This window comes from Polyodon spathula, chromosome 5 (assembly GCF_017654505.1).
Source record: "Polyodon spathula isolate WHYD16114869_AA chromosome 5, ASM1765450v1, whole genome shotgun sequence".
In the NCBI taxonomy this organism is placed as follows: domain Eukaryota; kingdom Metazoa; phylum Chordata; class Actinopteri; order Acipenseriformes; family Polyodontidae; genus Polyodon; species Polyodon spathula.
The window spans coordinates 73,500,917-73,512,691 of record NC_054538.1 but is presented as its reverse complement, the minus strand read 5'-3'; the positions used below and the strand labels follow the sequence as shown (position 1 = coordinate 73,512,691).

The 11,775-nt window shown below is 38.4% G+C and overlaps 1 protein-coding gene across 1 annotated transcript; it reads left to right on the top strand.

Moving 5' to 3' along the window:
* Positions 1 to 3,421: 3,421 nt before the first annotated feature.
* Positions 3,422 to 11,369, top strand: ostm1 (osteoclastogenesis associated transmembrane protein 1). Its single transcript, XM_041251284.1, has 6 exons — positions 3,422 to 3,864; positions 5,214 to 5,328; positions 5,659 to 5,753; positions 7,521 to 7,634; positions 8,060 to 8,225; positions 10,487 to 11,369. The coding sequence occupies exons 1-6, from the start codon at positions 3,454 to 3,456 to the stop codon at positions 10,534 to 10,536; spliced, it is 951 nt and encodes a 316-aa protein (XP_041107218.1). The 5' UTR covers positions 3,422 to 3,453; the 3' UTR covers positions 10,537 to 11,369.
* Positions 11,370 to 11,775: the final 406 nt, after the last annotated feature.

Genomic DNA, 11,775 nt, shown 5'->3' with positions numbered 1-11,775 from the left:
GAAACGTGTGCCATCAGCCGTCCGCTTCCTTTCACTCTGCTGGCCATGGAGCCAGCTCAGAGCTCAGAGCTACAGCACAGAAGGCCCACGCAGCTCTGGACAACTTACACAGGCAAGCCTGATTTTGGTCACAGTAATTTCTAGTACAGTTCTTCAGGGGCGAGGTGTGGCAAACAACCAAATTCACTTAAAGTTTACCAAACAATGTATTTTTACCTACATCAACATACACAAGATATTTTAAATATACACCAAAACCAATAAGATAAAGACTATTGCTTTTGACTGCTGACCAGTTAAATATTACTTTAGAGTACAAAACCTACAGCGCATAGGCCTACTTCAGACTGACATCATTTCTGATCGGAGTGGAGGGTCTTCAACCCAGTGCGACAAGTCAGAATTACGTGATCTACAATCTTGAGACGTGCATCTTTTTTGGAAAGGTGTACAGTCTTAACAGATCATCAAACCTTTCACCTGTCATTCTAAAATACCTCAAATACGTCTCACTGTCATATAACCGCGTCTCTCTGAATAGTTTGAAATTCTCCCTTTCGAGTTCTCTGCTGGTTGAGGGGGCAGATGCGTCCTCTGTATAGCGGTCCAAACTCATCACGCCCACTTAAATGTAAACGTATCCAATTTTGCGAATGCAGTTTGTATTTAAAGTACTATGTACAGCTGCGACCACTTTGCGCAGTCAAAAGGGATGCAGTACGATGCGTCCCGTACAGCATGGTGAAGCTGCACAATTTTAGCTGTCTGCGCCTAACGTAACCATCTAAAACAGAAGCACTGTATGATCCAGGCTTTAATAGAGTTTTCCACGATTCTGAAACAGCATTTTGTAAAGAAAGCCTCTGGAAGTTTATGTTCTCTGATGCATTTGTTCGGCTGACTCACTTGCGTGCATGCGCAACCAAACAATTTTGATACTCGCAGATTTGTACTTTCAGTGCGTGGCACACAATATTTTATATATAGGGTTTTTACATCTATTTCGAAGATTTCACTGACTTTTTTCAAATTCACTTTTTTTTTCGTGACAAAATCATACCCTTATATAATGTACCGAACTTCATTTGCAGTAGCTTCCATATTTACTTCAAGTTCTCATCTGCTTGTGGATATGGGTTTCGTGCCTAAACTAGGCTGCTACCCACCAGACCCGATGCGGCAAGCCGAACTGTGCAGCGATCCGTCAAAATGAATAGAACCAATACTTTTGAGAAGTGTCTTTCACACACAGGGGACACGACATGCGATGCAGGAGCGGAACAGGGGCGCCACTGGAGCGGCGTGAAATAAATAGGAATGGATACTATTTTTTGCGGCTTGACGCGTGTCAACTTGGGCCTTGATCAATCAGAAAACAGCTTCAATGCACATGGTCTAACAGGGTGAAGCTGCATCCAGAATGACGGAGGAAACATTAATGCTTGCCGTAGAAAAAAATCCCCAGAGCTTTATGACAAAGGTCACCGCAATTATAAAGATAGAGATTTGAAAGACAGTATATGGGAGTCCAATTCGAAGGAACTGGATAATTCTGGTGTGTATGATTCATTACCATATATGTTGAAATACCGTCAGAGAAGGCACTCATAATTTCCACATGATGTTGAGGAATATTTACCAGACTTGATCGTAGTTCTGGCAATAGCAATTTGTCTAGTTGTATAGATCTGGCAGTTTTCAAAACGGTCGCATCTCCTCTTTGTCGCCAATGGTGTGTATAGTCAAGATGCTGTGGAAAATATCTCGTCACATCGTATCACAATATCACATCGTGACTGGTTTGTGGAGACCTGGTGTCTATAGTTTTTTTTTTTTTTTTTTTTTTTTTTTGCTGTTTCGAAGTTTGGGTTGTGAAAAACCCGGTAAAATAGCTTAAAATCTATAGTTTCAGAACACCTTTGTCATTCCATTCATAGAGCAGGAAATGTTTCATAGTGTCCTTATGAGTAGCCAAATTATATACACTATTTTGTTCTGGAATGGGTTTGTTTTCAAGATAATCTGAATGAATGAAATCACATTTACATTGAAACCCATTCTCAACTGTTTGAGAAAGGTCCTCAAATACATTACCAGTCAGCGTTGTTCAGACGAGCACCGAGATTGTCTTGATCGCTGCGATTTTCCATTTCATCCGTTTTGCTCTCGTTCGGGGCTACATCAGGCCATCTGATGATAGTTGCACCATAACGCTTTCATATTGTACATTGTTTCTATATATAGAGACACCAAATCTGGATCAGCTGCTGTCGTAGTCTGTCTCTACAGCTGCTGCCATGTCCAGCACTTACGGGTGTACACTCTGAGACGTCACTGGTCAAGGTCAAGGGAAAGTTTTAAAAGTTTCTGGGGGACGGGAATGGATCTTTATTTTATTTTATTTTTATTTCGTCTTTAAATATAGTCCAAGTGGACTAATTATCAGTATTTTGTATTTTATATATTGTATATATATCTGTTTGGGTTCCCCGTTTAAAACAGACTGTACATTTTAATGGGCTTCCATGTATTTAAAAGCGTTAATATTTTAACATGTCTTTTTTTCCCAGATTTAGCTTAAATCTTGTATTTTTTCCCCAAATGAGCTCCTCCCGCTTTATGCTTTAACGCGATTTGATTGGCTCTTGTTAATGCTAATCGGGGAATATGGACGTTTCAGCATTACAAGAGCCAATCAAATCGCGTGAAAGCACAAAGCGGGCGGAGTTCATTTGCATACAAACTCCAGATTTAACTGGCCGGTTAAATATTTAGCGGAATGTTATATCTGGTTAAGAGATTTAATATTTAGTTAAATATTTAGTTAAATCTTAAATCTTGTAACTAGATTTATAAATAATGTCTGAATGTACACATTATATATTATACAGATTATATATATATAAATATATATATATATATATATATATATATATATATATATATATATTATATATATTTATTTATTTATTTATTTTCACAACATTTATAAATCTGATGAAAAAATACAAGCCACGTTAAATCTGGAAAAAAAAGACATGTTAAAATATTAAGGCTTTTTTTTAAATGTATTTAATTTTTATTTTACACGTGGCACCCCATACCTTTTATCCCTCCCCATAACACTAAGCTTCCAACACTCCTGGAACACTCTTTATAAGAGGCCTGCTCTGAGTCAACCTTCAAGCAATGCATTACACAGAAGAAACGAAAAAGAGCACTGGCCAATTTAAACAAAACATTCCTGCTAAAAAAAGTTACTTTTTAGAGCGAGTTATATATATATATATATATTCTCCAAGTCATCAGTTTATGTGCAGAGGTGGCTGTGCGCAAACATCAACCACTGTCTGCAGGAGGCTGTCATGTGTTGTTTAATTTAGAAGAGACATGTGATCTTATAATCACATGACTTCTGCGCTGAAAAAGAAACAGGAAGTACAAGGATAGGGTATGAGTGAAGTGGTGACATTTCAGTTTTATGAGATAAAAATGTGTGTTTTATTTATATTTGGGTTTGCGATTTCACTGCTGTTCGTGGAGGTGAGCGAGGGCACTACATTAGAGATGAACCTGTCTTTAAAAGGTGCGGAATGGGTCAGAAAAGACGTGCTGTGGAGTCTAGAAGCAGATGATCAGTTTCTGTCGGTGCCCGAGTCTCCTTACTCCCTCGGCCAGTTCTCGCTGGGTTTTCTAGACGAGCTTGAGGTCGGTAACCAGTGCCAGGAGCTCCTTTATAGTTTTACCATTAAATGCGTGTCGCTGGTAGACTGCACCCTCAGACACGCCCGTCCTGTCCGGGTGTGTGAGAATTGTTACCAAAACTTCAACAACCTCCAGGAAATATATCGCAATATTTCCCAGGTATGTTATTTTAATGTTTTAAGCAATGTTTTAACTGCGTGCTGTCTAGGTGACGAGGCTGATAAAAATTACCCTCCCCAGAATGTACCGTCTGCAGTCGAACAAGGTTATCATTTGTGGCAAATCTCTCTCTCTCTCTCTCTCTCTCTCTCTCTCTCTCTCTCTCTCTCTCTCTCTCTCTCTCTCTCTCTCTCTCTCTATATATCTCTATATATATATATATATATATATATATATATATATATATATATATATATACGCACACACACACACACACATACATATATATATATGTGTGTGTGTGTGTGTGTGTGTGTGTGTAAGTGCCTATAGAAAGTCTACACCCCCATTGAACATTTTGTTGTGTCAGTGCCTCAGAGTTAAATGAGGATTTTTTACCACTTATCTGCACACCATACTCACACTGTTAAGGGTAAAACATTTTTATATTAAAAATACAAAACTAAGTTCACAGTAGGGATGGTGTTCTTTGGGTGATGCACTTTGTTGAGTTTGCACCAAAAAATCTCCTGAGTGTTTTTTTGCATACTTCAAACAGGATTCAGGGTGGCTTTTCTTGAGTAATGGCTTCCTTCTTGCCACCGTACCGTACAGGCCAGATGTGTGGAGTGATTGGTATATTGTTGTCACATACACACTTTGACCAGTCATGGCCGTAAAAGCCTGTAGCTCTTGCAAGTTGCCATTGGCCTCTTGGTAGCCTCTCTGATCAGTCCCCTTCTTGCTCGGTCATCCAGTTTGGAAGGATGGCCTGATCTAGGCAGGGTCTTGGTGGTGCCTTACACCTTCCACTTCTTAATAATCGTCTTGACCATGCTCCAAGGGATATTCATGGCCTTTGATATTTGTTTTATTTCCCTCCCCTGATATGTGCCTTTCAACAACTTTGTCCTGGAGTTCTTCCGTGGTGCCTATAGTTGAGTCTTTGCTTTGAAATGCACTACCCAGCAGAGGGAACCTACAGGAACTGCTGAATTTATCCTGAAATCATGTGAATCACTACAATTTAACACAGATGGAGTCCACTTAACTTGGCGTGTGATTTTGAAGGCGATTGGTTACACCTGAGTTAATTTAGGATTGCTGTTACAAGGGCGCTGGGCACTTATCCAAACAAGCTGTTTCAGTTTTTATTTTTTATTAATTTTCTACAAATTTCTAGAATATTTTATTTTACTTGGAAGTTGTAGGGTAGGATGTGTAGATACACGGGGGGAAAAAAAAAAAAATTAATGCATTTTAATTCCAGACTATAAGGCAACAAAAGGTGAAATTGTTATATAAAATCGGGAATCTAAAATTGTTCTGTACCCTTTGGTTTCCAACAGGAAAGCCTGGTGAATGTGAGCTGCAGAGACACTCTGCTAAGGTCAGACAGGCTGCAGGTCATTGTCTCTGTTTATGAGTTTCTAAATGGGCTCTGGGGCAAATCTGAATGTTCAAGTAAGTAGTGCTTCTCGCACTATTGTTGGTCAAGTTTGCATGTTCCATGCAAATGCTTGCTATTGTCACATGGTTGTATTTTGATACAAAGCCTGAAGATTACATTTATTTGAACCTGCTCCAGGTACTTATTGGAAGAAAAAAAAAACATCAAAGAAAGTGTAGCTTTCAAATGATTGCCTTTATAAATGACAACATTTTAACGTTTAAAAGGACATTGCATCCATAACTTCTAAACTCTTAAGGTAAACTTCTAAGACAGCTGCCAAACGTTTGGGCTAGTGCTGTCAGTGTTGTTTTCTTTCACTTGTTTTTTGTTTTTTGTTTTAGGGTGTTTAACCAAGGAGGACAGCATTTCCAATGATACAATCAACTTTATGAATGCACTCAATCAGTCACTAGATTGCTTTCAGAAGTTTCAACAGGTAAATGGTTGCATACGAGATACTGTGTAAATATAAAGTTTTTCACTAATGCGCTTGGCACTTTTGTTTGGTGTTTCTTTCACTTTGTTTGTCTTTTAACACCATGGCAACCTTCTACTGTTGTCCTATACTGTACATAGCCACCTTGTATATAAAAATATATAGGATTTGTGTTTTAAACGCTGCATGCTTTCACCCTGATTATGTGCAGAAATAAAGCCCGGTTAAGCCTTTTGTATTATTAAAAATAGCACTAAATACTGATGCTCAGGTTTATTTATTTATTTATTTATTTATTTTTACCGAATGAACTCCCTGTCAGAGTTAATTCAGGGGTTTATTGAGGTTGTCTGTTTGTCTACCCATTTGTCTGTATGTAACACTTTTTATGTATAGCTGTAGTCAAAAATTTACATACCCAAATTAAAATATATAAATTCTAGAATGTTCTCAAAAACAAAGAATTTTAGGAAAACTTTTACTGCAAATGATTTTTGTTGTTGTGTTGGATCGTCCAGTTGCGCTTTAAACCCAGGTTTTGTAGTGGAGGGTTGCAGATGATTTGCCAATATCTTTTGGTGTTTTGTTTCATCACTCCGCAAAACCTTTGAACTCATATCATTATTCAAATGCCATTTTGGAAACTTTAAGCAATTGTCCTCATGACTTTTCCTAAGAGCTGCTTTTCTCGTGGCCTGCGACCATTGAGCCCTTCACCATGCAATACTCGACCCTGTGATTGAATTGGAAAACCCAATCTCATTTACAGCCAATTCACTGTGAATATCAGTTCTTCTACTTGTTCTTGGTATAAGAACCTTCTTTTGTCCAGACCGAGGAAGTGTTGTGACAATACCATGAGTCTTGTACTTCTTGATAATAGAAACAATATTTGAAATTGGGATGCTCAAATGCTTGTAAGTGTTCTTGTATCATTCTCCAGCTTTATGACAAGAAATAATTTTTTGTCTAAGGTCTTCACTATTACATTTTCCCATATTGACTTATTGGTCATGACAGCAATCATCCTATGCCTAACCCTTTTATACTGTCTAAGAATGTTCACCTAAGTCTAACATTTTCTAGAATTAGGTTCTGCATTATCATATTGAAATTTCTAGCACCTTCTAGACAATACTGTCGTAGCATCAAAGGGTATGAATACTTCTGCTTTAGCATTTTGGAGTTTTGCAGAAAAATTGCTGAAATAACTAAATGTAGACATCTATTTCTTGTAACTTTTTTTTCCCTCATCCACAAAAGCAAAACTTTTGTGCAAAAGATTTTTCCTAAAATTCTTTGTTTTCGAGAAATTTCTAGAAATTATAAATTTCCATTGGGTTATGTAAACTTTTGACTACAACTCCCTCTCTGTTTTACACACACACACACACACACACACACACACACACACACACACACACACACACACACACACACACACCTGGAGAACTATTTATTCACTTGTGATGAAACGTGGTCTGGACATAGGTTAGCTGAAACAATTGAGAGTATCAGAATCTGGGGGTACTTTTTATATGCAGCCATCTATCAAACTTACATTTTTACATGTGCATCCCGTGGGTATAGGTCATGGTCATTTTCTTGTCCCTGATTGCCCTCATGTTGAGTTTACACTGGCATGCTTGTATATTCTTTTTTACTTATATATAATTTCGTGAGGCTGGTTCCTAGATATCTGTTATTTCGAAGACAGAGACTGTAGCTGTTGTGTTCATAATCAATGTAACCCATATTATTTTCTAGTTAGGAAACCTCTCTGAACTGTGTAAACAATGCAAAGGAAACTACAGCAGGCTCAGTGAGCTGTACAACCAGATGGAAAAGAACTTCACGCTTTGCATAGATATTGAGGATGCAGTAAGTATTCATATGTTAATCTTCTCTGGTACAAGTGCTCTTTGACCAAGCAAGAACAACGTAATTGTTTTCATGAATAATTCAGATTTTAATTAATAACCCTGCCATCATTTTTGGAGCTTGCAGAAAAACCACAGTGTTGACCATATTAAGCAATATATTGCTACAGTAGAACATGGGACATAATTGGGTTGAAATAGACTAAACACTGTGTGACTAGTGCAATGTGTTTACAATACAGATAGACTGGAATGGCACAGTAAGATTATTGAAGACATGCTCCTGTGTTTTTTTTTTTTGTGTACATTCGTGTGAGCAGTCTTTACAGGAAGCACAACATTCCAGTTTCATTTGTACTGGTGATGTTCTCTGAAAAAGACAGGCCTCCTTGTTGTTTCATTAGTTCTTGTTTTGAACCGTTTCAGATGAATATGACCCGCAGACTGTGGAGCAAGAATTTCAATTGTTCGTTCCCCCGGGAAGAGACGGTCCCCGTCATTGCAGTGTCCAGTTTCATGCTCTTTCTGCCCATCATCTTCTACTTGAGTAGCTTCCTTCACTCCAAACAAAAGAAACGCAAGCTCATACCCCGTGAGTAACCAGCTTAATGTGGCTATGCAAAACCCTGCCAGCGAACATACAGGTTATTGTTGAGGTATTTTGACTGGAGATGCCCGGCCGGAGAATGCTCCCTGTAAAGTCTCTCTTCTGTGTTTTTATTGTTTTGAGTAAAACATGTGATTAGTGGTAGTTAATGTTTGAAATTGTTCATAGACTTTCAATTTCAGTTAGAATTCCTCATGCATCTTTCCTCCACGTTTTTTTTTTATTTATTTTTTTAGTTTACTTAAAAGGTGTTGATGTATATCCAGTTCCATCACAAGGTCTATTTAAAGTGCACACAGCAATTGGAAGACTAAAGAACATACCTTCTAAACAGAAACAAAAGCTTAAAATGAACTTGTGATTTTTATTACATGAGAGTTATTTACTTGCTAATGCTAGTATTGGACCTGGCTTCGCTAACATAAAATGAGATAGTAGTGGCGGGGACCAACCAAGACGTAGCTTCGCTGTTATATAGCATTTAGCACTTTTGCTCCACAAGGTAACGTGGATTTCCTGTTGGCCTGGTGTTGATGCCTGAATCCAGCCCAGTTTACTTTCCTTCGCCATCTATTCCTTTTCATAGACGTTAACTTCATACATGTAGTGCGCAAAGAATCCCAGACAACCCACCTTTACTGGATCACCCGGACTCTCCACCACCACTGTTCCACCTCGGCTGCTAACTCAGCGTACAAGACTTTCTTACTCTCGTATGAATCATCCATTCAGTCCTCCCATGGCACTGTTAGCTCCACCAGGAGAACAAGGCATGCTGAGACTGACCCCAGGACAATGTCAGGCCAAAGGGCAGTTGTAGCAATCTAGGATGGGAAAATAAGGAGCTGTCCAACATCTGCCTGCATTCTCCAAGCTCTAGCAGCCTCCAGTTGTCCAACACAAATCTTAGTTCTAATAACCTTTCTGCTGGTGGCTCTCCTGGATGGAGGGATGTCACTGCCCATATCACTTTAGAGATGCAGCTTAGTACTGCTTTCTCTCAACATTATGACGCAAGTAGTGGGGAAACTTATTTTATCCCTAGCCAGGCACATCTTTGGCGAACTCTGTGTTGGCTGGCGTCCAACACACTGCACGTTGACTTGAGTCATCTAAAAACTATATATTTTACTACCTATTTATTATGACAAGTACAAGGCTATTTTTTTATTTTATTTTTTAACAGTGTGGGATTTTTTTGCCACTTGCAATTTCCCATCAATCTTTTTGAGGTATTTTTATTTTATTGACACAGGAGAAAATTCCTTGTTAATGTTGCAAAATGAGAAACACAACCTGAAAGTGCTTGAGAGAAACTTCATTATTTAACTGGGTTAAATAAAAGTGTTTAACTTTAAAAGGGGAGTAAGTGCTTTGGAAACATTCCCCTATAATGTGAAGATGAATACACACAGTGTAGTGTATTCATTGTGCTTACTTCCTTAGGCTCTGTATTTCTGCTTGTTAAGGAGACTGTGGCTTGGGCACTGGGTGTAAAAGGGACCAAGGGGAAAGGAGTCAATACCCAGATAAGTGCAACTTTAATGCACACAAATAAGCTAGGACCTCAGTTTGCTTCTAATCCAGAGAAGGGCATTTTCAGCAGCACAATGGCTGGCCCCACACTTTTAACAATGTGACCTGCAAGCCATGTCTTAAGGTTGAGTGAGCAATGAGTTTGAAACAAAGTAATCTGGTTTTCGGGGGGGGGGGGGGGGGGGGGGGGAGCATAATGCTACACACGGCACTCTGCTAAAAACCCTTTATATTAGATTATGAGATTGTAGGGCTGTCCCACTCCTTTTCTCTATGCTCTATGGAGAGCCATAGTGTACAAGACGTGTTATACAGAACACATTAACATGGTCTGTACCCTGTGAGTTCTAGCTTCTAACCAATGAGTAATACGGTTCATCTTTCTTGTGGAGCTCTTTTCTGGGCTGCAGACCCAGGAATCATAGAGACCGATCAGGAGGTTCTCATGCCTTTCACATCTGGCCTCAGTCTAGCCTCCAGTAGACGTTTGCACACATCCGACTTTTGGCATAATTGGCGGACACTACTCTTGGGAGGTCCAGGTCTGAGTGGCAGGGGCTGTTCAGCTCAGGATTGTCATGCCTGCTGGCATAGTGTCTGACTGCAGTCACTGCGCTGTCCTTCATAAGCACTGGATGTGCATGCTCAGTGTATTTCATACAGGACGTGCTCACGCTTTGATATCTGTCTATACCCTTCTTGTTTTACAGCTAAACGTGCAAAATCGAGCAACAATCTGATGAACATTCAAGACAAATAAAGCTGAGCACTGATCAAACAAAACTGTGGAAGCAGAAAACATGGGAGTGAAGAGACGTTTTGTCAGTATTATGTGAAGTGACATGTAACTGCTGCAAAAATGTTTAAAAAGGACATAAATGCTACCATTTTTGGGGTTTTTTTTGGGTGGAGGGGGGAGGTTATTGCTTTTAATTTATAGCGTTAAATCCTATTCACCTTACTTGGCCTCCTGAAGATGCCCTTTCTTCATTACAAATTATCAAGAAGGTGGGATACAAATCCTCAGCAATTTCATAACCAGCGGCAATAGGATTATTTAGGCTTTGTTTTCAGAGGGGTCTTACAAACCAGTTTTACAGACGGGAGGGGCGGAGGCTAAAAAAAGATGAGGTTTTGCAGTAAGAAACTGAGATTCAAAAAAACGAATCTTCATGTTCATCTCTAACCACTAGGTTATGCTGTATAAAAACACATCACAGCCAGTCATTTATATTTTTAATAATGACAGAAACATGGTGGAATATAAATTGATTGTGGGGGGAGAAAACAGTAAGGGCTAGAAACCTCTGCTGATCTGCTTATCAGTATCATACCTGCCATTCCAATCGAATATATGGAAGTAATGTAGGCTTCAATAATAGGGCTTTATACACTTACCCTGTGATTTATATTTTAATTATTGGTCTTCTGCCCCTATAGTGTTGGATATTAAAAAAGTACCAAATAACAAAACAAACAATAACTGATAACATTTGTTGTTTTCTGTGCAGTTTTGTCAAGAAGTAATTACCAAAATTTTTTTGTTATTTTGTACTTTAGAACTACGGTATGCATATTAACCTGGATTCATTTTACTTTTATTTATTTTTAAATCAAGCGTCCGTTTTTTTTTTCTTCTAGTTTTTTTCTTTTTTTTTTTTGCATAAAATTAAAAAATTGCATGTCATAGAAACTACTGTTTAAATTATCAGTATTTGGGATTTGGTTATTCTGTGCCGTTAAAGGTTTGCATTGTATATTTCTACAAATTGAACCTCTTTTTTTTCTAATAGAAGAAATAAATTGCTGCTTAAACAGTTTCAGGTTTTTGTTGTGTTAATTAATTTGCTTCTTCATCATCAATATATTTTATTTATTGAATCAGGAAATTAAGTCTCATCTTGGCAAGACAACACAACTAGACAGCTGCTGGTACATTGTATGACAGACTCGTGTAATCAAAAAAATAAATAAATAACAGGGCACATTAACCAGAAAT

What these genes read in the sequence shown, in the direction of transcription:
- ostm1 (XM_041251284.1), top strand. Translation starts at nt 3,454, where the DNA reads ATGAGTGAAGTGGTGACATTTCAGTTTTATGAGATAAAAATGTGTGTT. An exon ending in GCTTTCAGAAGTTTCAACAG is followed by an intron (nt 5,754 to 7,520) that starts GTAAATGGTTGC and finishes ATTATTTTCTAG; the next exon opens with TTAGGAAACCTCTCTGAACT. An exon ending in GCATAGATATTGAGGATGCA is followed by an intron (nt 7,635 to 8,059) that starts GTAAGTATTCAT and finishes GAACCGTTTCAG; the next exon opens with ATGAATATGACCCGCAGACT.